Raw genomic sequence first — 27,896 nt, forward strand, 5'->3', positions numbered from 1 at the left:
CGCTCCCACACCGACGTGACTGAAAGCTATGCTTTTTTGCAGTTTGAAAGGGCAACGAATACTGAGACATGTTCACTGCTGTGCAACTAATATTGCTTGAAATTGTTACCTCTACTACAGAGGTCATTGCCACCCATGTTTTATTTTTGTATTTTTTTTACGGAAAATATCATTGAAAACTACCACCTGAGTTCGATCGAACCCCAGGGGTTCTGAAAGTCCGTCTCAGGGATTCGGCGGAGGTTCGGACACACCGTCATACTAACTATAGAAATCAAAAATCAAAGTGGTGGGATGAATATGTACAACATCAATTCATATTTATAATGGAACATATGGTGTTCCACAGGGTTCAATTCTGGGGCCTCTACTGTTTTCATTGTATCTAATTCTCAAGCCTATTCATGTCTTAAGTTTTTGAAAAAAAAAAAAATCATTTTATTTTAGAACAAAGTGTTCAGTGAATGAAAGTGGTTAGGTTCAGAACATCCAACAAGGTTAGTAAACTAATTCGCTCCCAGCCATTTTCACAGAATCCCATTCGCTCCCGGCTGTTTTACCGGATTTTGACTGATTTTGCAAGGCCCACAGAATATTGTGTTTTATTGCTATAAAAAGATGGAACCTATAAAAAAAAAAATAGGTTAAAGTCTCTTCTTTCATCAGGAAAAAAAAGTATATTTCCATCTGTTTCCATTTTGCCACAATTAGCATTAGAAGAGAGCTAAGTTTCATCAGTTTTCACAAATCTATTTAAAATTGTGAGTAACTGAACTTTTTTTCAACATGGCCCTGGTTGATCTCATTTCCTCTGCTGCCACCTGCCGGCCGTTTGTGTAATAACTACCATTTCTGTAACCGTTCTTTGCTGTTGAGAGGCTGCATCAAAGCCTTCTGTATGCTCTAGCATAAAAAATAAAAAATAAAATAAAAAACAAACAAACGTATAAATACGTCTTTGGGACACTTAAAACATTAAAAAGGGGGGCCTTGTTTTCATGCTCAGCACAGGTCTACCACAAAGCACGTTCTAACTGTGCACATGGGTGGAGTTTTCTTTATTGTGATACTTTTTTTTGCACAGGCAGAATTGGGCATAACAGGGCGTTTTGAAATTATAGTGATATAGATAGTATGTAGGCTATAATGCTTATATTTTCTTGCTTCATACTGTTTGTCACAATTTCAATCCTGTTTCTTTTTTCAGCTGTCTGATTCAGGCTTGTACACATGTGTAGCAACCAGCTCCAGTGGAGAAACATCATGGAGTGCTTACTTGGACATCACAGGTAGGCAACAGTAAATGTTCAACTCCCGTGAAGGAGTTGCGATGTAACTTTGCCTCATTTGCATATTTCTCTTCACTGTGGTATTCATATTATATTTATTTCTCTGACAGATTCAACTGACCCCATTGACTTCCTGTCTAACAACCTGACAGCCCTACCAGGGCCGCCCTCCAAGCCAGAGGTCACTGATGTCACCAAGAGCAGCATTTCGTTGTCATGGGAACCGGGGCCAGAGGCTGGCTCCCCGGTGTCCTCCTATGTCATTGAGGCCTTCGGGTACGTCTGTGACCCATGGCCTCGAGCCATGTTTAGTGACCCCAAAAAAAAGAAAGCAGATGGGAGGGGGGGGGGATGTTTTTTAAAAGCAAACTAAATAATATTTCAAGTAGCCAAACATTTTACAGTAAGTATTAAACAAAAGTGGCATTTACTTCTGGAAGTTAAATTTGAATGATAATTGTTTGGCATTTAAGGATCACTTTAATCCGTACGTGACAAGTATTTTTTTATTTTTTTTATTTATTTTTTTTATTTAGTTAAATTCCTGACAAGAAGACTACAAAGCTGTTTCATCTTTATTACAGAGTTTGCCCTGTGATGAGGAAAGGAAATATTTTCAGTCTTTTTATTTGACAGGATCATTTTCCCCACCACCATTATTTTTGTTTAGTCTACCTGCCCTTTGGTGTCCGCTTCAATCTTCTGTCTAGTATACGAACAAAAAAAAAGGATTGTTTGCAGCTCATGGAAAATCTTCTTGCTTTTCCAAACAGTCAGTCCGTAAGTAACAGCTGGCAGACTGTGGCAGACCATGTGAGGACCACAGAGTTCACCGTCACTGACCTACGACCCAATACTGTCTACCTGTTCATTATCAGGGCGGTCAGTGTTCAAGGGCTCGGAGACCCGAGCCCCATGTCTGAGCCTGTGCGGACACAAGGTACCAGGAAAGAAAACTCGATGAGATCATCTCTAATTCTTTGAGATAAGCATTACAGTTTAATTTCAATTGCTTGCGCTTTCTTGTAATTTTAGACATTAGTCCCACTGCACAGGGAGTGGACCATCGTCATGTACAAAAGGAGTTAGGGGATGTGGTGGTCAGCATGCATAACCCCGTCGTTCTCAGCTCCACTTCGGTGCAAGTCACATGGACTGTAAGTACTCACAGTTCGGATACTGTTTCCTTCACAGGAGTGTCAAATTCATTTTTTTTTTTTTTGTAACTTTTTATTTGACCATTTTTCAACATATGAATGAAAAGAATGAAAGTCATACAAATAAACAAGCAGACTTGCAAACAAAGAACACCCAACATTGCAAGAGATTATCAAATACAATAATAATAATAATAATAATAATAATAATAATAATAATAATAATAATAATTGGACTAAGCAATTTCTGGAGAAATTGCGTGGGAATGCTAATAGCCGAATGCTAATAGCAGAATGCTAATGAAGGAAATAAAAAGAAATTCTGTGAATAATAAGCATTATTGAAAGCAAAACAGTACTGTAACGTATGACTAATTGATCATACACGGTTACTTTTCTTTACTCTGCCTCCACCAATTAAAAGAAAAAAATAACGAGCTGTTATGGCTCTAATCAGTTATTTTTCCACCATTTGCAAATTCCCTACAACAATTGCTTCTTGAATCCTAATTAAAATTTAATAAATGCAACAAAGGGCACAAACTGAATTCTAATCAAAAACCTCCAAAGCTATACAGGTTGAATGGCTCCTCTCATATACTGACTATTCTGTCCTCTCAGGTGGACAATCCATCGCGATTTATTCAAGGCTATCGAGTTCTGTACCGGCAGACATCAGGGCTGCCCTCTCCAGGACCGTGGCAGATTCAGGATTTAAAAGTCTCCTCACAGAGGGACATGACTCTTTTGGGCCTGAAGAAAGGAATTGTCTATGAGATCAAAGTGCGGCCGTACTTTAATGAGTTTCAGGGAGCCGACAGTGAATCCATGACAGCACGGACGATGGAAGAAGGTAAACAATTTTAATAATAGCAGATCCTCTTTGGACTTAATGTTGCAGGAATAATGTAGAGTTCATTATGTCCGTGCGTGGAAAATGATTTCTGTTTAAAACTCATTCACTCCCAGCCATTTTCACAGAAGCAATCCCAAAAGTATGTTTCTATCTGATTCCGTTTTGCAGCAATTAGCATTAGAAGAGAGCTAAGTTTCATCAGTTTTCACATATCTATTCAAAATTGTAAGTAATTTAGCTTTTTTTCTACATGGCCCTGGTTGATCTCCTTTGCTCTGCTGCCACCTGCTGGCCGTTTGTGTAACAACTACCATTTCTGCAACCATTCTTTGCAGTTGAGAGCATCAAAGCCTTCTGTATGCTCTAGCATAAAAAAAAAAAAAACAAAAACAAAAAAAAAACGTATAAATACGTCTTTGGTACACTTAGAACATTAAAACAAAAACGTATTTACACGTTTATTGGGAGTAAATGAGTTAAATGGTTCTAAATGAAGGTGGTGATAGATAACGGTATCTGAAGCACAGCCACCCACGGATCCATGTGGATTTTGTGCCATGTGCACAGTATGTTAAAACAGGCAGCACAGTCAGGGTTCCGTGACAAGCGCAGAGCTCTGTGGTTTGGCAGACGAGGGGGGGATGGGTGGGCATTCGAGGTGGGTGGGGGGCTTAAACTGCAGCCTTTGATATTGGCTCAAATTTGTAGTTGCTTCTTTTTGGACCCCTGCTGTCATATGTCTGCTACAAACCAATACTAGACCTGCTTGACATGACCCACTCTTCACTAACACATACACAAACACATATTAAACTTTGTGTGCGTTTTGTTTTTTGTTTTGTTTTTAATCCAGGCCCAAGGTCGTCCCGCAAGCTCCATCAGTCTTTCGCCATATCACACTCCTCTTAATCAGCAAAGCGATTTAGCTCAGGTTGTTAAGATTAATGGCGACTTGATGCTGGAAAATGATAGCTGACAATCCTGAGGCGAGAATCCAATCAAAACGTTTCCCCATGTAAAAAGATCAGCATATTCGATAACTGAACTGGCTCTAGACAGGATATTGAGGAGAAATACCCTGGAAGGTGCTTTCAGTCACATTTTGTTTTGCCCAAATATTTATTTGCGGTAGTTAATGCTCGATCAAATAAAAAGCGGTGTTATTTCCAGGGGACAAATCTGGCAGCAGATCTACAAGCTGGCTTTTCTGCTGGGCGCGACGATAGGCGGTGTATCGCCAAATGTAATTGCAACCTGGCCAGGTGCGGCATCAGCCGAACCGGGCAGGGGTCCAGCTCGCACCGAGAGCTCGTCAAGATAAGGCCGTTGATGTGAAAGAAATCTCCAACTTGCAGAATTTCTGTTTCATGGCAACACATGAGAGAGGGTCTATCTGGGATTTTCAACACGCGTGTCTGCAAAGAAAACTTACCTCACTGGAGCCCAATTAAAATGGCCACACAGGATTACTGGAGGATTTTTCCAACTGAGGTAGCAATTTTAGTTCCTTGGGATCCTGGAAAAAAGGTATTAGGGAACAGAAAAGAATGTCCATTAATCTACAGCCAGAAATGGATTGCACAGCAGAAATTTGAAGAAAACATTTATTATCTGCCACAGGCAGATACTCAAAAGCACACTGCATTTGTGGAACCTTGCAGGGGGGGCTCTGAGGACTAACAGAGCAAGCACATGGTCAGGTGTCCAAAGTTAAAATTCAAATATATGACTGCCATGTGGCTGATGTTGGCAGCGAAGAAGGGAGACAATTGTGATGCTCCCCATTAACATCACAAACGCCACATGTGGGGGCGGGGGGCGTTTGCTAATTCATGTCTCAAGTAGCTTACGCGATGGGCTCATTAGCGGAGCAAGTTATGTTTACCAGATTGCATCCTGCAAAGCGGCAAATTAAGCAGCTTTAGCACATTTTGTTCTAGTGGCACAATGGGTACGGTTTGATTGGGATGCACTGTGCCATGCATCATTTAGATTGAAGTATCAGCTGTGTATTTATTTGCAGGCACGGACACGAACCGCATATTGCATCTAGCCATTCACGATAACTTCAGCAAGTAGCATTAGAATTGATTCGCATCTTTCCGGGGGGGGGGGGTTACACATCATCATCCAACAGATCAATAATAAATTTTAATTAAAATGGTAAAGCATAAACTATTGAATTGGAAAGTGCAGGCGTTGTTTCAACTCTTAAAAATGTCAAAAAGTTTTACTTTTTACTTTGAAATGGCTTACTTTAAGCAGGATCATATTTCATATTTTGGGCAACGGTAGAATCCAAGTCGCCTATTGCGCCTATTCATAATTCCGATCTTATATTACAAGTCAAAATGGCGGTTTTATGCTGCATTCAAGGAAGGTTTGATGTCGGATTCATCCCACTCGCAGTTCTGCACTCAAAGCGCTCAATACAAATGTAAACAACAAAAATGGCTGATTCCGATCAATTGTTGATTGTTGCGGTTGATTATAATTTGATTTGTAAGGATTATTTTGATTTGAAAATGTGATAAAATGTTGCTTTATGTCTGGTTTGTATGCTCCACACAGAGGACATGTTGTATCCTAAAGCTAAAGCTAACTAGCTGAGGAGGAGCTGAGGAGTTAGCTAATGCTAGCTAGCCGTGCGGTATCCTAAAGTTATTGCTCACTAGCTGAAGACGCTAACTCGGTAAAATCTGAGGTTTGATACACTGCCGTGCTGGGCTTCATTTAGAACATACTGCTGAGCAGTTTGAGTTCAAGCTAACTATTGACATAAATGTACAAATGGCGGTCTTATGCTGTATTCAAGGGAGGTTTGATGTCGGATTCATCCCACTCAAAGTGCTCAATACAAATGTAAACAACAAAAATGGCTGATTCCGATCAATTGTTGATTGTTGCGGTTGATTGTAATTTGATTTGTCAGGATTATTTTTGATTGGAAAATGTGATAAAATGTTGTTTCACTGCTATAACAATATGCCTGGTTTGTATGTGCCACACCGAGGACGTGTTGTATCCTAAAGCTAAAGCTAACTAGCTGAGGAGGAGCTGAGGAGTTAGCTAATGCTAGCTAGCCGTGCGGTATCCTAAAGTTATTGCTCACTAGCTGAAGATGCTAACTAGTTAAAATCTGAGGTTTGATATACTGCCATGCTGGGCTTCATTTAGAACATACTGCTGAACAGTTTGAGTTCAAGCTAACTAACTATTAACATAAATGTGGCGGTTTGACTCAGTTGTCATCTCCCATTCGTGACGTTGTGGGTTCGATCCTCACACCTGCTGACCTCGTCGAAATGTCCTTGAGCATAACGCTGAACCCTGATTTGTTCCCAGTGGACCTGGCAGCGCCCTGCATGGTAGCAGCCGGCCACTGGTGTGTGAATGGGTGAACGTGAGGCTTTGGAAAGCGTTTTGGGCACTATAGCTAAAATGGTGCGATATAAATAGCAGTTAATTCCAATATGGAAACCATGATGGATGAACCACCAATTCCTGTGTCAAACAGACTCATTGTGACATTCTTGGTCTGAAATTGTCAAACTCACAGTGAGCATTTTGCCATGTAACCAGGTACAATCACATCACGGCCCACCTACTTTGCACATCTCTGCAATGTTGTACATATCAATTCATTGCCTACAGATAGTAGCCTATTATTATGTTCTATCTTTTTAATTGGGTTCCAGCTAATCATTTTGCCCAACACGGTTTGGAGCAATACAAAAGGGTTTAATGGAAAGTGTGGGCCCCAAGCAGTTTAGTAGTCCATTCTGAGAAGATATTGTGGTAAATTGCATAGATTATAGCATTGGAGCCCTGCTGCCCACGTTCTCATTATATCTCCAGTCTGCCCATGTGGGTCAACAGGCCAGGTCGCTACATGTAAGAATTAATTTGAATTTTCCTTGCGAGGCATTGCATGGCTAAAAAGATAAAGCACAATCACCATTTCTATTTACTTTTCGGTGAATTATTTGCTTGGAGTCTTGCGATTGTTTGTCTTCACTGAATTTTTTTTTTTAAGCTTTTGCCTTCATCTTTCTTTTGTTTCCTTATGTGACCTTATTAGCACCAAGTGCACCCCCACAGCAAGTGGCCGTGTTGACGGTAGGAAGCAATAATAGCACCTCCATCAGCGTGTCATGGGACCCTCCGCCCTCCGACCAACAGAACGGCATCATCCAGGAATACAAGGTAGACTTGACAAAAAAAAAAACATCCCTATACTGTACATTTGAATATCCTGCGTAACCCTTCAAATGGATCCTGTCAACCTGTTTGCCTTTGTCAGATCTGGTGTTTGGCTAACGAAACCCAGTTTCACGTCAATAAGTCTGTGGACGCAACCATCCGTTCGGTGGTTGTCGGGGGTCTGCAGGCTGGAGTGCAGTACCACGTGGAGGTCGCTGCAAGCACCAGCGCGGGGGTGGGGGTCAAGAGCGCGCCGCAGCTTATCACCTTGGGTAATCCACTCGAACGCACACGCAAACCCGAAGTCGGGATGAAATGACCTAATAATGGGGGAGACCAAGGTGTCCATCACAGTTTGGGGTCTGAGAAAATGATTTATCAATTTAGCACCCTGCAGAAATAAGATTGCTCTTTACACTGTAGAGATCTACTAAAAAAAATCAATAATGGTTCATTACATGTAGTGTTTGGTAACACTGCCAAGTACTGTTAGCCATATCAATAATCCACTTCAATATATGGGTTTGCAGTCACTAACAAAGTAGATTTTTTTTTTTTTTTTTTTTGCGCTGTAGCTTATCAGCCTATCGCTTCTTATAAAATAGCAAAAGGATGCTCCGAGTATATAAGCCCAGAGTCAATATTGGAGCCCAGGACAGATGCTCCTCATCTATGACTTTTTGACTGATAAATAATAACAGCCTTAACAGACAGGGAAAAGGAAACACAGGCCTGTGGGCTGCAGCTTAATGACGTGTGTGTGTTTGTGTGCGTGCGCGCGAATGTGTGTGTGTGTGTCAGGATTGGGGGGGGGGGGGGTTCCTGCCGGAGACTGTGAATCTAATTTCACAGCACAGTAGCTGCAACAGAAAATCAAACTCTGTCAGAGCTGCTCTGTCAATCTCGTGTCTTTTAGGCTCAACTTGATAAGTGCGCTGCTGAATTGATTAACTCTGCCTATATGTTGGGTGCACTCATGCCGTTTATTTGAGTTATTTATCTTTATGTAGTTATTTTAGATGTTTAGTTTTCCAAGGCTCCGAGTTTGTTGACAGTTTTGTTAGTGATGTGATATTCATGCACGTACCTCATCAGGATCAATTCCAAAATCCAATGAGATCCTACATAAAAATTTTAACTTGTACTACTCAGGTGTCTTCCCAACATTCCACAAACATGAATGTGAGCATTATATACCGTATAGTAGGGGTGTTAAAAAAATCGATTCGGCAATATATCGCGATACTACGGCACGCAATTCTCGAATCGATTCAATAGGCAGCCGAATCGATTTTTTTTAACATCCATTTTTGATGGAAAAATATTCAACAAAACGTCTAACTTTCACACCTTAAGCATGGAAGAATGTTATATTAACTCATTGACTGCCATTGACGGAAAAAGACGTCAAATAATGCATTTTCGCTGGGCTGGCAGTGAATGTGTTAATGGCACATTTAGCCTTAACATTTTATTTCAATGCTGTTCAAACATGAAAAATGTTGTTAAACCTGTTTGTTACATACAGTGGCTCACAGTTATAAGATAATAATACATTTTCATACAAATCTTTTTGTCAGCCTCAGAATGGTCTGTTTCACCCCTATTGAGAGCTCCTTTAACATGTCGTTTGTTCACAGCAACAGCTTCCAAATGCAAACGCCACACCTAGAATCAACTCCAGACCTTTTAACTGCGTATTTGATGACAGGTTAATGAGGGAAGTGGACATGTTTTTATTTTTTTTTATTTTTTTTTTGCAGCCTTCTGAGTCAATTTGTCCAATTACTTTTGGTCCCCTGAAAAAGAGACAGCTACATTTGAAAGAGCTGCTCCAATTTGGATGTCAATATTCTCAAATTAAAACAGAGAGTCTGCACTTTAATTCTATATTGATTATATGATTGTATCCTGGATATGTTTTTGTCAGCTAAAATAGCAAAACTTGTGTCACTGTCCAAATATTTTTGGGCCCAACTATGTATCATATAATGTAATAAATTTAACGACATGAAACTGTAAATATAGTACATAAATAATCCCAAACACATATACCAGTATTAAAAATAAAAATAATAAAATGAATACAAATAAAAATAATACACTACAAAAATAATAAAACAATATTTGTAGCTATTTTAGACACAATTCACAAAGTGCACTTCCCACATTTTATTTGTATATTTTTATTTGTTTGTCCCATCAAACATACTAATTGCCATCAAACAGGCACAGGCTGAAGCAATGCTTATAAATCTTATGAAGCGTAATCAAACCTCACATTTTTTAAATATTTCTCCTTTCCCTGTGGTTCCATTTGTGCATCGGGGGTCCCCAGGTGCAGAGCAGAGGGACGTGATGACGGGATCGGAGGGCAACAATAGCATCTCAGATGTGGTGAAACAGCCGGCCTTCATCGCCGGTTTGGGCGGAGCCTGTTGGATTGTTCTCATGGGCTTCAGTGCCTGGCTGTACTGGAGGAGAAAAAAGAGGAAAGGACTCAGCAACTACGCAGGTAAAAATCTATTTACAAGGTTCTGCATCAATACCGAATCTCAAAGCACATTTGGTCTCTCGGCCCAATGAGACTTTGATGTCATCACAGATTTGACTCAATTTGAGCTGGCTAAAAAGGCAGAATGATATAAATATATTCAACACTGGTGGAAATAGGCTGTATTTACTTTTATCCACTGTGCATTGGTGTGCGTCAAATGTGCCACGCTCCATCGGCGGCGTGCTTCAGCGCTGTCATACATTCATGGGAGATAAGTAATTTAACATCACCTCCCATTATCAGACCTTTGACAGTGTTGTTTGCACAGTAACGTGAAGCACATCAAGATTTAAGGATGAAATGTATATTTTTAGCCTCATGGCGAGCTGTGGGCTACGTCCATTATCATAATTTGTATTCCCGGTCACTTGGTTTTCAGGTTTAAGAGGGATTTACATGATTGAGTGCTGCATCTCTGATCCCTTTTCAACAAATACATTAAAAAAAATGTTGTACAACCAAAAACGTGCTGTAATGAATGTGTCCATGCTAGCTACTCATGCTAACCACTATATGTATGCTTTTATAGAAACGTGTAATTGCATTTTTGCCAGATGACATTAATCAATTATTCACACGTCAACAGGACTACTTCATCTAAATGAGATGTCATACTTTATCTTGGAGTAAATGTGATTAATCATAACAATGCACAGACACACGGAAATCCCTCAAAAACTACAATAAATATGTTTACTGTTCATATGGCCGAATCATTTTTCTCTTTCTAACATGGATTATTCTCATTTTGTCATTGCAGTTCAATCCTTCACTTTTACCCGAGCAGGTATGCTTTTAAAATACGCATTCGCAATTTAGCTTCCTATTTAAAATGGCAGCAATAGAGATTTTTTTATGCTAATGTCAAATTGTCTTGTATTTTCCTCTTTATTTTAAGTCACATTCCAAAGAGACAGAGGTCTGATCAGAAATGGAAGGTAAGAGTTGTTTTTATTTTCTAGAATTAAAAAAAAAAAAAAAAAAAAAAAAAAAAAAACTTGGTCTACCATCTAAATAAGTACCGTATTTTCCGCACTATAAGGCGCACCTAAAAGCCTTCAATTTTTTCAAAAGCTGACCATGCACCTTATAATCCAGTGCGCCTTATATATGGATCAATATTGAGCCGCAACAGGTCTCGCTGTCAAGACGCTATCGGTGACCCTGCACGATCGGCAGAAGATCCCGCCATCTTGGATCGCTAGCTAATACTAATACTTTACCTCAGAGAAAATAATAAAACAGCTGTTTATTCATTTTGGGAGTGACTGGAGTTGTTAGAAAGCTGGTTTGTAATCTATTAATAAAGTTTGACTGACCTATCTGACTGTTTTGTTGACATTCCCTTTAGCGCAGCACCATCTAATGGATGCATAAGGTAACCCCGGCCTCTACTGTAGCACCTTATATATGAAAAAAGTTTGAAAATATGACATACATTGAAGGTGCGCCTTATAATGTGGTGCGCCTAATAGTGCGGAAAATACGGTACTCATTTTAATGCTTTAACTGAAACCTGAATTACAATTTGATTAGACTTTCCAATGTTTCCTTCTCACACCGGCGTATGATTTTCACTGATGTAGAGTATACTTGGCGACCATCAATCACTCTTTTCGTATGATTGCTACTAATTAATGCAGGCAGGCTGCTGTTCTTCTTCGCTGCTAATGTAAGGACGAATGGAGAGGTCATGAGAGGAGGGGATAGGTGATGAATGTGCAATTTAAAAAGTGTCAACCTATTTGACTTTGGGCTGGTTCATAAAAGTTTGAAAGAACAATGAGTGTGCTGAACTCACCTCTCAAACCTGTATGATGTTCAAAATGGGGCTTGTCACCAAAGGGTTGTCAGTCTGATTCCCCAGATGAAAAAAAAAGGAAAGTAGCCTACATCTTCATTTTGTCACAAATGCTGTACAGTAGTATTAACTTCTGTTAGATTTAATGCAGACGCCAACTTGTAACGGCTGCAAAAATGCGGTAATGACAATGAAAGGTTTTTAATCACAATCTCAATCTTAATTAGATTTATATGCTTCCTAAAAATCTGAAATTAGGTCTCATGATGAGCGTTTCGATTCACCAAAAAGTAGGCAAATCAGTTTAGCAGAAAAAAAAAAATAGATAAGAAAGCACAATTAAGGCCGTGCCTACTAAACAATCCGCTAATTCCTTAGCCATGGTGAATGTTGCAAATGATGGACTAAAATAAACACAAGCGCGCACACGCGTTGTTACAGTTCTTTGATGTATGCAAATGCATGTATGTGCTTGTGTCTTTCACAATGGAAATTGTTGATATAATTGTTAAACACCTTTGAGCTATCACCAAGTCAGCTGTAAACAATTCCCATGGTGCTTGGCGAGGCAGGCCCAGTGGAAAACTCCCTGCGTGTGCTAGTGAATTAAGTAAACATGGAACCAGAACACGAGGCATGCAAATTTTGAGATTATTATGGTCTGTTCTCACAAATTTTCTTTAAAAAAAAAAATAAATAAAAATCACCACTTTTATACATTACAACTGTATTTCACAACGACAAATTCAACGGCGCATTTCCTGAACCACTTAATGGTCTTTTTTTTTTTTCTTTTTTTTTTTCTTTTTTTTTTTCTGTCTCTGTTGCCATGGAGATGAGGCAACCATGTAGTTGCGCTGCCAGAGGCGGTCCATGATTCTCAATTTAAAATGTAAATTTTTGTTGTGCTAAGGCTATAAAGCGGATTAAGTGTGTATTCAGGCCCGCCTGGTTTCTCCTGGGAGAGTTTTGGCTTGTGGAGTTTAAGGGGAGGCAGAAGTCTGATATATAGACCTGCCATGTTATGCCCTGCCTTTTTTTTTTTTTTTTTTTTTTTTTAAACTCTTGTTTGTGCTTCAGGCTTTTCTATGGTAGAAAATTTATTCAGCGCAAGTTTGTGCACATTATTTGGAACACAGCAGGGAAAACACTTATTAAAATGCATGCGGATATTTATTTAATAGTATACTTTATTTAATAGTTGTAAAATGAAAACAAAAAAAAACAAAAAAATGACCCAACTTAAGTTATTTTGGTAAAAAAAAAAAAAAAAAAAAAAGAGAGGAGAAAAAAAAAGGTTGGGTAAAATTAAATTAATAATCCACAAAGGAACCCAATTTTTTAGGTTATTATGCATTTGAACCAACGTGTTGGGTTAATTGAATAACCCTATTGAAATGGGTCAAAAATTAATCGACCCAACATTTTGAGTTATTTAACCCCCCAAAAAAGTTGTGTCAATATAAATGAATAACCCACAAAGAAGTCCAATTTTTGGGGTGCTTTGTGGGCTATTCAACTGCTTAGGTTAATTAAATAACCTAATTGAATTGGGTCAAAAACGAACCGACTCAACTTTTGTTATTTAGCCCGTCATATTAAATTAATAACCCAGAGAGCACCCCAATTGTGGGGGTTATTTTGGGTTAATCATTCATTTGGGTTAATATAATAACCCATTTGAAATGGGTAAAAAAAAAAAAAAAAAAAAAAAAAATGGACTGAAATTAAATCAAATTAAATTAGTAGCCCACGAAGCAATTCAATCTGTTGATTAACTCATTTGATCCCAATAACGTGTAAATAAGTTTTTTTTTATGTTTTAAGTGTCCCAAAGACGTATTTATACGTGTTTTTTTTGTTTTGTTTTTCTTTCTTTTGATAGGTTCCATGCTTTTATAGCAATTGAACACAATATTCTGTGGGCCTTGCAAAATCAGTCAAAATTGAGTAAAACAGCCGGGAGCGAACGGGATTGCTTCTGTGAAAATGGCTGGAAGTGAATAATGTTTACCCTAACCCAACTGAATTGGGTCAAAAATGAAACAAACCAACTTTTTGGTTTACATAACTCCCTTGAATTAATTTAATAACCCACAAAGCAACCACATTTTCGGGGTTGTGTAGGTTATTCATTCGACCCAACTCTTTGGGTTATTTGAATGCTCCAAAATGTTGCATTGGTCCCTTATATCCAATTTGGGTTCATTTTAATCCAACTGTTTTTACTGTGTATGCCTCTAATGTGCGAATGTCTTAATTATCTTCTCTGCGTCTCTCTGAATATCCGTCCTTTAGCCGTCCAGGGCTTTTGAAAGCGGGTGACCCCGGACTACCCTGGCTGGCGGACTCGTGGCCCTCCACAAGCCTTCCAGCAAACGGAGGATTGGGAAGTCCGAAAGGCAGCAGTAACTTTGGCCGAGGAGGTAAACATGGCTGGCTGACGGGAGTCGCAGCGAGCATCGCCTGGTCCGACAGTTTTGACGTTCTTCATTTGTTATTCACAGTGACAAGGCCTGACATTAAAACAAACACGCAGAGAAATTAAAAGTGCCTTTGAGGGCTATACTTTGCTAATGTGATTTGACAAGCCTGATATTTGGGATTAAATTTGTGCTATTACATCGACTTTTTGGCCCCTTTTTTTTTTTTTTTTCCTCTCAAGCTCTGCTTTTGTGTGGCGAGCTTGAGAGTTTAATAAGGGCTTACATGCGTGCTGCGTTTACATGTTTGTCAAGCTCAGGAGAGGTCTGGTCAGCTGCAGGGCTAAGCATCATCGTGTGAACACTCCACCGGGCTTCCTCAGCATGATGCATGTTAATTATGGTTGCCGACCATCACTTCCATTCAAATCAAGTCTATTTATGAGCTGTTTTTTTGAACAAATGAGGAGAACAAGAGCAGCAGGGTGCGCTAATGACCTTAAAGATTGTTTCAGATCATGTCATCTAATCTCGGGATGATCCCCGTAACACCTCGCTCCTTTGTCCCAGATGTATTACCATCTGCAGCGGTGGAGAAGACGGGCACCATGCTGTCAGATGGGGCCATCTACAGCAGCATTGACTTCATGGGGAAGGCCGGTTACAGCAGCCCAGTGCAAGATAGCCAGCCCACCCCCTACGCCACCACCCAGATACTCCAGTCGAACAGCTTCCACGAGTTGGCTGTAGACAGACCAGATCCCCGCTGGAAGGCTTCTCTGCAGGCCCAGCAGGAGATAGCCAACCTGGGATACTCGCTAACTGATAGACGCCCTGTCACTGGTACAAATTTGTGTTTGTGTGCACGAGTGCTTGAGAGAATTACACACGGAAAATGCCCAGGAACAAAATATCGCGTGACAGTCGAATTCCTGCAAGGGAGTTGGCAAACTCAACCAAAATAAAAAAAATAGCAAATTTATTTACATATTCACTGCAAATGAACCCTTAGGATAATGTTCTTAATTACTCTTCTGTCTTCATCAGAGTTCTACCCTGGGAGCTTATCTAGCCCAGAAATGTCATACAATCATGACGCATTTCTTTGGGTTAACTTGATTAGCAATGCATCGGCGTTATGAGTTATGTATGTATCTATATAAACTGCATTTGCGTAGTTGGTGCAATCATAAGGCATTTCCGTGCGCGCTTTTGTACTATTCACAATAAGCTTTGTGCTCAGCTAAATGTCACGACTACCAGAGATAAAGTAGAAGCCTCATGGAAGAGCTTTGCCTCAGGTTTTGATGCCTATTTAAGAAATATCATAACATTTTGAAGTCATCATACGCCATCAGCATACAAAATGAGCGTTGATGAATACAAAAGGTTGGTTGGAAAAATCGAGACACTTCTGCATCTGTACTATACTATTCCACAACCCATTTACCAGGCAGCACTGCACTTAGACATAGCACTGAGAAAATAAATAAATAAATAAAAAACTTAGTTGACGTAATTTAACGTTTATGGCGGCATACGTCGTGATTTTACTGATCGTTATTAAACGTTTTTGGCGGTCAAAGAGTTAATACTTTGATATTTTTGGTCATATCGGCTCATGCCTATTAATACATTTTCCCGGTGTGTCGGTGAAAACTGCTCCCTGCTTCTGCAGCGCGTACAGATTTAGAGCAGGCACGCTAGGTGGGAAACCACAAGACCTACTATAACAAAAACATTGGTCATATGACAGTTAAGTAAAATGCAAGTCAATTAATGTAAAATATCGGGATACGTATCGCCTTGACGATCATGTATTGGGATACATATGTATCGCGATACGTATCGTAAAATGACCCCTGTATCGTGATACGTATCGTATCGTGAGGTTGGCGGCAATACCCAGCTCTACTATACTGTAATATTTGTATGCACACAGGGATTTGTTAGCATGGCTCCAAAAAGACTTTCACTCCCATCTCTTGTTGTCCACCCTTAGGAGCAAAGGTAGGGAAGAAAAAGAAGGTGAAGGGTGGAACAAAGACCCCTAAATCAAATGGGACATGTTGGGCTAACATGCCCCTGCCTCCACCACCCATGCACCCTCTGCCTGGTACGGAGGTTGACCTTGACCATTACCCCCAGGAAAGCCACAGAGGAGGGTAAGAAGCGTTCGTATCTCATCAGTTGACTCACACGCAAGCATGAAACCACAAGCACACTTCGAAGCACACATAGTAACAGATCTGACATCTCCGCCACCTGTGTCCTCGCATTGCAACGTTCTTGTTTAAACAATCTCTTGTAAGTTAACTCAAAATCGTCAAATGAGATGCAGTAGCTACAAGAAATCTTAAATCTGCTTGACAGTGCTAATAAAGGCTAATTTTGATCAACACTGTCACTTTATAGATTGAAATAATTAAGACCGTTACGCAGCCTTATTTTAAGGCAGAAGATAACTGCGCCCAATAACGTGTTTTTTTTGTTTGTTTTTTTGTTTGTTTTTTAATTAATCTTAGGATACATATGGGTCTTACCATATTTTCCTCACTATAAGGCGCACCTCATTATAAGGCGCACCTTCAATGAATGACATATTTTCAAACTTTTTCCATATATAAGGCGCTACAGTAGAGGCTGGGGTTATGTTATGCATCCATTAGATGGTGCTGCGCTAAAGGGAATGTCAACAAAACAGTCAGATAGGTCAGCCAAACTTTATTAATAGATTACAAACCAGCTTTCTGACAACTCCATTCACTCCCAAAATGAACAAACAGCTGTTTTATTATTTTCTCTGAGGTAAAGTATTAGTATTAGCTAGCGATCCAAGATGGCGGGATCTTCTGCGCATGCGCGTCACCGGTCTCTTCCCACATTCCAAAGACAAGCATGGCAGGTTAATTGGGCGCTCCGAATTGTCCCGAGGTGTGCTTGTGCATGTGGATGGATGTTTGTCTCTGTGTGCCCTGCGATTGGCTGGCAACCAGTCCAGGGTGTACTGCCCAGAGCCAGCTGGGATAGGCTCCAGCACCCCTGCGACCCTTGTGAGGGGCAAGCAGATCAGAAAATGGATGGATGGATTGTATCTATCAAAAGTAATACTGCTATCAGTACTTCGTATTGGTAATGGTGACTACTCAAAAATTGAGTACTCATGCTTGAAATGAATGGGGAATAAATGAGAACGGTTGAACTACGGTAAAACCGTGAATTTTTTGAATAAATAACATGTAAGCCCGAATGGAGTGAATATTTGGAATATGTTGAAATTTGAACAATGTGGATCAGACAAATTATGAGGAAGGAGAAGCGTCTCAAAAAAGTGGGAAGAATAAAATCCTGCAGTGTCTGACTGTGTGTAAATGTAACTATTTTCACCATTTCAGTTTTCCTGTGATTACAGGGCATGGGTAAAAAACTAAAAACTGTTGTATCAAGGTCCAGTTACAGATAAAGTGAAATTCTACACCACAGGAAATATAATAATCACAAAAAAACAAACAAACATCTTTTGTTCACCAGCTACGACAACAACAGTTGGGCCCCGCCCCTCTCGCTCCCATCCTACCGCCACCCGAGTTTGGACAATGACGTTGAGGAGGAGAGGGGACCTACTCCACCTCTAAGAGGAAGAGCCTCCTCGCCGGCAACGGCAGCGGCTTACAACCAGCCTTCATCGTCATCCCTCAGCTCGGCCCACCATGAGGAAATGCAGTCCATTTTGCAGGCACATTTGGATGAGCTGACCAGAGCTTACCAGTATGAAGTAGCCAAGCAAGCTTGGTAAGCAGCAACACTGGCTTTCATTTAAGTTTGATGTGAGAGCGCCCAACATATTCAACAGATATTTTTGAGTTGGTCAATAATGCCATTTTATAATATAAGGCCATTTTTTTACTATCATTTTAGAAGCGGCATCCATCTTGTACAGATGGGCATAAAGCAGTGGTGTCCAAACTACGGCCCGGGGGCCATTTGTGGCCCGCCGTCCATTTTTCAGTGGCCCGCGCCATATGCTAAAAATGGCATTTGACTCAGTTTAAATCAAATAAACAAAACAAAAATGTTTGGAGATGGTCAAAGTAAGAAGGGAGGGTATTGAAAAACAGGTGCCATTAAAGGTTATTTTAGTTAAATAAAACTAATGAAAAAACTAAAATTAAAAAAATATATATTGTTACCGAAATAAAATAAAAGCAAAAATGCTTTTTAAAAAACGAAAACTAACTGAAACTACATTTTATGTTTACAAAACTAACTATAATTATAGCAAACGTCCTTCGTTTTAGTCTTTGGTAATGAATTGAATGCATGAGACTTTGGCGATGATTTTAAATGGGATTTTTAGTAGATTTATTTTAATAGAAACCGTAATAATGATGTTTGAAAGTATGTCACACAGAAGTGACGTCATCTAGCAGCAGCCAATAGAAAAGCACCTTCAGATGACGTTGCGCTCATGGTGTTTTTTAAATATTGCGCACAGGTAATGCACATTTTTTTTTAAACTAATACTAATACTGAAACTAAGAAACTAAACTAAAACTAAGCATTTTTTAAAGAACAAAATAATAAAAACTAACAGAACCACCGTGAAAACTAATAAAAAACTAACTAAAATGAAAAATTCCAAAACTATAATCACCCTATTGCCATATTACAAATAAATTGGTTTATATACTGTAGCATTTTTCTAAATATGCAAAAGCACAAATAAATTATTTGTCCAATTTTTAGGACTAAACACAATTTCTCTTCATAACATTATGTGGCCCTTGCGTCCTTCTGATTTTCTGTATGTGGCCCTCAAATGAAAAAGTTTGGACACCCCTGACATAAAGCATATCAGTTGGTGGATTTATACCTACAGCGAGTGGCAGAATATACTGCAACCCCCCCGCCCCAAGCACCTGCATGTCACTTATCTGCCATCTATGCTTCTTGATAATTTAAAAAATAAATCTAATGGGCTCTATCTAATGGAGCCTTGGAAAACGGCAAAGTGGCTGAATACATGGCGTGTAATACATGAGTTTAAAATAGCTCTCCGTGTTCTGACATGAGTAAATAGAGTTGGTAATTAGGCATGCATCGTCTTGATGGTGGGATGTGAGCCGTCATGCAGGACAGCTGTAGAAGAGATAACAGCCACGTTGGTGACAGCCTTTGACCGTCCCGGTACCCTTTATCCACTCCATTTCGAACCCCGCTGTTTGCATAACACCCGCAAGCAATGAGCATGTAATCAGTTGAGTAACTGGGGACATTTTGGAAGTGCACTCACTCCGCATCCTGGGTATTGTTTTTGTTTTTATATTTAAACCATGTTTAGGAATTACCGTATTTTCCGCACTATAAGGCGCACCTTCAATGAATGACATATTTTTAAAAAGAATTCCATATATAAGGTGCTACAGTAGAGGCTGGGGTTACATTATGCATCCATTAGATGGTGCTGCGCTAAAAGGAATGTCAACAAAACAGTCAGATAGGTCAGTCAAACTTTATGAATAGATTACAAACCAGCTTTCTGACAACTCCATTCACTCCCAAAATGAAGAAACAGCTGTTTTATTATTTTCTCTGAGGTAAAGTATTAGCTAGCGATCCAAGATGGCGGCATCTTCTGCTGATCGTGCAGGGTCGCCGACCTGTTGCGGCTCAATATTGATCCATATATAAGGCGCACTGGATTATAAGGCGCATGGTCAGCTTTTGAAAAAATTGAAGGCTTTTAGGTGCGGCTTATAGTGCGGAAAATACGGTAATATCCTTTTTCTATATGCATTGTATCAGGCACACGAAGAGCAATTCGAACATGTCCAACACAACCATTCCTCCAATGGACTTCATGTCTTCAACGCTGGGCTCAGATTTGGCAGACACCCGCCTCTCTGAAGATGAAGAGGAAGAACGATATGCTATGGTGTCAAAGAATTTGTGCGGCTTCGACTACACTCCTGGACACACTATGGATAACCTTGAGGTCTCAGGTATGTTTGACAAGGCTGACACCGAGAGGGCAGACTAACGACGTTGAATTTACACAGCAGGTCTAATAGGCTAATTTGGATTTAGTGCCGACATTAGATTTTGCTTTTGTTTGTGTAGACGTGTCTGTGCGTCTTCTGATTATGTCAGCTCGCATTAACTGGGTTGAGACAATGTTTGTTTACTTGGCAGTCACGTTGACGGCTTGTCACATGGTGGATTTCGTTGTGGTGGGTGCGGGCAAGAGGCAGGTGTCGGTGGTGATAGTTTGGTTTTCGGACCTGCACATTGCCAATGGGAGAGTTTGCAACTGTTAAGATGGTTAATAGTCGTAAATATGCACTTCATGATCTGGGGTGAACTCGCCATCGAGAATTCTGAGCATTTCGGCGAATGTCCGTCATCTCGTCAAGACACCCAAATATGTTTCCGGGCAGAATTTTCTTTGCAGTCCATCCCTGTTTATGACTTTGACTCTCATTACTGATTAGCACGGAAACAGTAAACAAAATACAAACAGACTAATGAGACAATGAAACACACCTGGATAAGACGCTAAATAGAGAGAGAGCTGAATGACAAGAACAGGTGGAGACAATTACATGACGAGCAGACACACGGGGAAAACACGTACAAGAGACAAACAAACCAAAACTATAGCAATTAAGAAAACAAAAATGATAAAATTATGACACGGATAGCCGATTATTATTATTTTTTTATTTCAGACTTGGAAATACATTAGAACTTGGTGACAAAATAATTGTAAAATTGTAATTGTGTCACTTGAACCATGTACTGTGTAAAGTAGTTTCATTGCTGCAAGTTATGAAATATAGTATGCAATATTGCCCGATATAGAAAAATGGCGAATTGCGAATGTTATTGGATGGCACAATCACGTGACGACTTCAAATATAACCTACATTGGTCTTCTAAGGTATTCATATTCAAATGAGGTTCCTTTCTGTCACTGTAAATGTTTGTAAAAGTTACATACTGGCAGGTTGTTCTCTTGAAGTTATTTGAGTCAAGACATCAAAACCGTCACACGTTACTGTATATATAAGCGCAGCACGCTACTGAAAAGTTTTAAAGTTAAGAAAGGATGCATTTATAAATAGGATTCCTTTCTTGAGCAAGAAACATGACAGCTTCTCCCACATGGATTAAAATACACCATTTTCGACTGCATTGTTTGATAGGGTAATAGGAGGACTCGTACTGTTTCTTCAATATGTGTTTTTATCACTTAATATGCCATTGTGGGGCAAAATGCAGATCAGTGGGACTAAAAATAATCACAAATATTGGCGATGCAAACATTAATTATTGTTTGTTCGGCTGTCACGTTTGGTAAGTGGCTGAATCACTGTGAACAAAGCCAGAATGTTGGCAGGGTGTCCATAGAGGATATCATCATGCACAAGTGTTTTGGCATTTATTTATTTTTTCTCTACGCCTATTCATATCCATGTGAGTAATTTTCATTTTCATTTGCAGGTAAAGGCCCACAGTTGTGTCGCTCAGACAGCTCTGGCGCAAACGATCGTGGTGCGCAGAACACACATAGCCTTGGTCACAAGAGGGCGCAACTAACTGGCCTCAAATCTCAGACAAACAAGGTCGGGACACTGCCCAGACGAAAAGACACCAACCAAGAAGGTAAGCTAGGTCCTTCTGGGCTGAAGCCATTTTGGGATCTGAGATGCATTGAACTGGAAGATTGTAGTTGTTCCTGCACATATTTTAGACACGGTAATCGTACCTGAAAATCTACGAGAAGTTCATTTTTATTAGTGTTTGCCAAATATCGATGTTCCGTTTTTTTTCCCAGGTCCATATGTGCCTATAACTACCATTTCTGCAACTGTTCTTTGCAGTTGAGAGGCTGCATCAAAGCCTTCTGTATGCTTTAGCATAAAAAAAAAAAAAAAAACGTATAAATATGTCTTTGGGACACTTAACTCATTCACTCCCAGCCATTTTCACAGAAGCAATCCCGTTCGCTTCCAGCTGTTTTACTGAATTTTGACTGATTTTGCAAGGCCCACAGAATATTGCGTTCAATTGCTATAAAAGCATGGAACCTATCAAAAGAAAGATTAAAGTCTCTTCTTTCATCAGGAAAAAAAAGTATGTTCCTATCTGTTACCGTTTTGCAGCAATTAGCGTTAGAGAGCTAAGTTTCATCAGTTTTCACAAATCTATTTAAAATTGTAATTTATCTGATGCCACCTGCTGGCCGTTTGTGTAATAACTACCATTTCTGCAACCGTTCTTTGGAGTTGAGAGGCTGCATTAAAGCCTTCTGTATGCTTCAGCATTAAATAAAAATAAATAAATAAATAAATAAATAAATAAAAAAGTATAAATACGTCTTTGGGACACTTAAAACATTTAAAAAAAAACGTATTTAAACGTCATTGGGAGCAAATGAGTTAAAAGCGCACAGACTGAGCCTTGTTCTTTTCCCCCTCCCTCCTTCCTCATATTTCCTTTTTTCCCATCTAAGAAACTCAGGGCGCTCATTAGCGAACTGCCAGGCTTCCCGTTTGTTGAGGCTGTGACCACAAATTCCTCGTGTGTTTTTATATACTTGGCCAATAAATCTGATTCCGATTTTTCCATCTCCCATCCGCTCAGCAACCCATGGGCCTCACGTAAAAGGCCTTCACAACACCGGTTGCCGCATGAACAGCTCATGGGCGAGTGCAGCCTCAGACCCTTCAGAGGAGTGCATGGTGACCGTGTCCACGCTAGAGAGGCAGCATATGGGATCCTGGGGCGACACCTCTACATCCAACAGGGCTACGCTTAGTCGGGCTTCTCACAAGCGACCCTCCGCAGAAGCCTCCCACAACGGGAATCTTCTCACAAACAGCAAAGAGAAGAGGGATCACTGTAAGTGTCAACATAATTGTTTGTTTGTTTGTTTTTTTATGCATAATGTGGTGAGTTTACATCCTATAATGCAGAGGTGTCAAACTCATATTACCAAGTGGGCCGGTTCAATAAAATAATTTTATATAACTTTAAAAAATCGCCATCAATTATACACATATTTTTGTTGGCCAGCCCTAAATTATGGAACTCAACTGTCATTCACATTGTTCCAAAAATAACACAAATGCAAATGCAACACGCCAACGCTTTGACTGAATGAGTTCCAGATATGTTAAATCGACCTGTTTTGCATATATATATATATTCTTCCCAGAATGCATTGTGTGGTGCAGTTAGTGAAGTTATAAGGATGTTAATCCTTGTCATATGTAATACGTGTGACCAGTAATTGAATTTGTGTCATATTTAACACGTTTATGTCCGTCTATTATTTAAAAAAATAATAATAATAATTTTTAAACAAACTGTAACTTTAGGTTGTGTGTAAAATAATGACATCCAGAGCGATTCTATTTTTTAAATTATAAATTTGTATGTTTTGATTATGGCCGGCTGAATAATTAGTTAGTTTTTTTTACTTTACAAAATGGTCTCGTGGGCCGGATTAAACCCTTTTGCGGGCCTGATCCGGCCCGTATTTATAGAGCTGATATTTATTGCAACAAAGATGACGTGATTGCTTATTTATTAAAATTCCTTTACAAAAGGGACTTTGAAAAACTAATTTCATGATAAATTGTAATTTTCAGATGGGGGGGAAAAAAAATTATCAAATTATTAAAGCTGCAGTGCAAACACCGCTGTTTTCTTAAGATGGAACCCAGGGGCTGCAGATACACCGAAAACGGCGGATCCCCCAGAATTGAACCCTGTGGAACACCATATATTCCGTTATACATGTAGAATCGTTTTACTCATATTCGTCTAGCCACTTTTGTTTTTTTTCTCAACATAGTTAGTATGAAGGGAACCCTAACCCTAACCCTACAATAATAGAGAAACAGGTGTTGGTCTCCAATAATTCAGCAAGACATAGTGGTCAATTACATCCTTCTAAAGTTCCAGCTTCTGCATGTTTAACGGCCATTTATCCCACTTTTCCAAACCGCGTGAGAATATTGCATCCCCCACCAGTTTTTTTTTTTTTTTTTTATTACCGTAAGGCGAAGATGCAGTAAAAGCAATATTCTTGCTGAGATTTCACATTATCGCACTGTTCTCTTGCTCTTTCAGAGTCTGTCGGATACACGTCCCTGGACGCCTTGTTTCTAAGTGCTCCGAGATTGTCTCTCTGCGAGTGACTCGAAATGATGATTGGAAGCTGCAGAAGAGTCAAAGGAACATGCAAATGAAAATACAGAGCTGTAAATGTCATGTACAGGACACAGACACCAGTCTCACAGTGCTCCCTTCTTTTACCCCCTATACTTCAAATGAGTCGACTGTATGGCCACTGCTGTTATGTATCACGACAATTCACACAGCGGAGATGAAGAAGAAAAATCACAACAAAATGACTAATTAAAATGACAACGGACTTGCATAATGTGTAAATATATTTTCTATGTATCTGTATACTTTGCTTTTGCTTTGCTATGCAAGCTACCCTAATATTGTCTCTCTTTTTTTTTTTTTTTTTTTTTTTTTTTAATGACAGTGACTCATTTTTCATTGGCGCTCAAAACCATTTGCTTATCTTGATGAAGCTACTGTATTGTTGTACTTTGCACAGAGCGTTTCGGTGAAAATAAGCACAATCCCGTTGTCAGCAGAGCCGCGGAGAAGAATCATGACGTTGGGAATACTTACCGGGCTGCGCTGCCGTTGTTTTTCCAAAACATCCCATAGGTTGAGTATTATAAAGGGAGCAACACAGGTGATAATGTGGTTGTAAAAAGCCAAGAAACTGTGTTATGTACTATTTGCTGTGAATTTTATTATGCATTATACTAACAATGACTCATTGCAAACCGTTCCACTTTTTATGGTCACAGAGGACTCATCACCTGTAATATCCAAAGCAAGGCAAATGGGTACAGTATGTGTCACTTCACTACCGTTACTTTAAAATACGTGCATATAATATACAGTAAATATATTTATTTCTTTTGTTCATTTATTTTCGGTTGCATACGGTGCAATATTCAGAATACAATGCCACTATAGACTGTAATGATCTGTTCGAAAGATTTTCGAAATCAAACGTTGGTCGGCATCCAATGTCAACAACCAAATGCTTTCCAACGAAATTACATTTGGATATTTTTTTTTCTCCAGTTTTCCTGTGTTTTTGGGGTGTGGCTGAAAAGTGAAAACAACAAAATTCCAATCAGCAATGAATCAGCCGAATAATAATACTAAAAAAAGAACTGCAACACATTCAGAAAAGCTAGGACAGAGGCATGTTTACCACTACGTTACATCACTTTTCATTTTCATAACACTCAATAACGACTTTGGAACTGAGGACACTAATTGTTGAAGCTTTGATGGTGGAATTGTTGCTTGAGGTATTACTTAACTCTTTTACTGCCACACGTTATCAAAAAACAACCCCCAATGCCAGCTGATTTCGAGCATTTTAACTCATTTTTCGAAGCAAACAGAATATTGTCTTCTTTTGCCACATATACAGCATGGGTACCACATGAAAGATTGCATTCCATTCTTTCATTAGAAAAAAAAAGTATGTTTCTACCTTATTCCGCTCTTTAGTAATCGCCATTTGAAAATGGGTAATTTGGGTGACATTGAGCGAAAATTGAAAAGAAAAGATACATATTCTCCACAACAGTGACTTTGATCGTAATATTTTTTGTTTAGTGACGCTCCGTTAAATTAGGTTTAATGTTACAAAGGCTTTGATCATTCACGTCAGCCTTGAAAACGTTCTATTTCATCAGATTGTGTCATGTTTCACTGTAATTCGCAGCTCTAGTTAGGGCCCGAGCAACAACCGCTGCGAGGTTAAGTAAACTTGAGTTGAGTTGAGTAACACTCCAAACACCGGCAGCCCATTGAAAAGAGATACAATGCTGCCATCTGCTGGCCATAGTTAGTGGGTGTTTTTGATTTTACAACTCATTGACACTGTAGGTCACGTAGGTGACGTCATTTCACGTTTGTGGCAGCAATACATCGTGATTTTACGAACGTTTTTGGCAGTCAAAGAGTTAAGTTGCTTAACAGTCCACAGTCTCTGTTGTTGGATTTTGGAGCTTCATAATTTTCAACGGGAGACAGGTCTGGACTGCTGGCAGAGTTGACGTTATACTGTATGATTTAGTAGGAATTTGTACAAAAGGAATGACGGACAATATTCCAGTTTGTATGATTTCGAACTAAATTTTGCATGAGATCATGTCGTGCTTTGATGTTGCCGGTCATATGAAGATTTATTTGTGGATTCTTACCATCATTTTAACATGATGGATGATGTTGTCAAATTCGGAAGTTTTTATTTATTTATTTATTTTTGACTATTTTCGTTTGGGATTGTAATTTCTGGTAATGGCTTCCCCACTGAGGGATTTTCACCTGCCAAGACTGGTTTGCCCTCAGGAATACGCATTCACATACAGTAGGGCCGATTTTCAATCCTTTGATGCAAAATAAAAATGTCTATGTGAAAATGAGCAATGTTTCCTTCCCTTAATGCCACCTGCCATTCAACACCGTTGGAAATTGCTTGTATGAACTGCATATGTATGTAACAAATTCCGTCATTTATTTCTATTATTTAGCAAATTTAATGCAAAAGCAATGGCTGATCTTTTATTCAAAGTAATTCAGGAATGTCTGGTTTAAAGGCAGTGGATGTATTATATGCAGTTCTAATTATTGTGCTGGTTTGGCCTGACTTTATTGATCTACTCTTATTTCATTCCTTAAAAGCAGCTTATGAAAAATTCATCCACCAGGCTGACAAATGCAAGTGCTCTATAGTAGAATTTAAAATGCATCATCACACGGTCACTTTGTAAAAAGGCATCACAATGAATGTGATTTTCTTTTTTTTTGCACAGCCTCGCCCGTTGCAAGCTCTGACTGCCACACTGTATAAATACATAAAGATATCCCAAAACACGATTTAGCCTCGGCTGTCTCATGAACTTTCTTTGGCACGTATGCAATGACATGGTTGGGGAAAAAATCACATCGTTTCCCTTTAAACAGGAGCCAGGAGAGATTTGCTTTGGTTAGCTTGAGGCTATATCCGTGAAAGCTTGTCAATAACAATGTCTTGAGAGACTTGATCGACCAAGATCAGGATTGTCTGCAGATATTGTACAAAAACTGAGAATTACTTACTGCACCTCACTGATGCTTTAAATCCAGTTTGGTTGTATTTTTCAAAAATGGTGTTGGTACACAGTGTTTTTTTTGTTTTTTTTTCATGTCCCTTCTATGGTATCTTCCCTGAAAATGACATACCAGTAATCTATCACTAATGTAAAGTCAGTGGATGATGATAAAAAGCTAAACCCACAAACTCAACCTCCATTAGTCTTTGTATTTCAAAAATATAAACTTAACTTCCAACACTTTGCAAAAATTTTTGGCTCATTTGGAAAAAGGTGTCATGAAACGCCATTTTCTTGGGAATAAAAATTGCCACTGTCATGGACAACAAATAGCACAAAGACATTTTGTTCATCTACTGTGTGAATACGCTAGACCAGGGGTGTCAAACAAACGGCCTG

General features: G+C 39.3%; 1 protein-coding gene across 1 annotated transcript in view; it reads left to right on the forward strand.

Annotated features, from left to right (window-relative positions):
* Window positions 1–26,828, forward strand: part of LOC144005811 (roundabout homolog 2-like) — a 101,145-nt gene extending 74,317 nt beyond the window's left edge. Inside the window, exons 10-27 of the mRNA XM_077504177.1 lie at window positions 1,208–1,289; window positions 1,400–1,565; window positions 2,063–2,229; window positions 2,325–2,446; window positions 3,068–3,299; window positions 7,384–7,508; window positions 7,606–7,777; window positions 9,844–10,020; window positions 10,823–10,849; window positions 10,961–11,000; window positions 14,162–14,289; window positions 14,857–15,129; window positions 16,289–16,451; window positions 17,818–18,078; window positions 20,092–20,288; window positions 21,790–21,951; window positions 22,933–23,190; window positions 24,427–26,828. Of these exons, the coding sequence (XP_077360303.1) occupies window positions 1,208–1,289; window positions 1,400–1,565; window positions 2,063–2,229; window positions 2,325–2,446; window positions 3,068–3,299; window positions 7,384–7,508; window positions 7,606–7,777; window positions 9,844–10,020; window positions 10,823–10,849; window positions 10,961–11,000; window positions 14,162–14,289; window positions 14,857–15,129; window positions 16,289–16,451; window positions 17,818–18,078; window positions 20,092–20,288; window positions 21,790–21,951; window positions 22,933–23,190; window positions 24,427–24,428 (2,754 nt within the window). The 3' untranslated portion in view covers window positions 24,429–26,828. The remainder of the gene's footprint in view (window positions 1–1,207; window positions 1,290–1,399; window positions 1,566–2,062; window positions 2,230–2,324; window positions 2,447–3,067; window positions 3,300–7,383; window positions 7,509–7,605; window positions 7,778–9,843; window positions 10,021–10,822; window positions 10,850–10,960; window positions 11,001–14,161; window positions 14,290–14,856; window positions 15,130–16,288; window positions 16,452–17,817; window positions 18,079–20,091; window positions 20,289–21,789; window positions 21,952–22,932; window positions 23,191–24,426) is intronic.
* Window positions 26,829–27,896: the final 1,068 nt, after the last annotated feature.

Source organism: Festucalex cinctus, chromosome 18 (genome assembly GCF_051991245.1).
Source record: "Festucalex cinctus isolate MCC-2025b chromosome 18, RoL_Fcin_1.0, whole genome shotgun sequence".
NCBI lineage: Eukaryota > Metazoa > Chordata > Actinopteri > Syngnathiformes > Syngnathidae > Festucalex > Festucalex cinctus.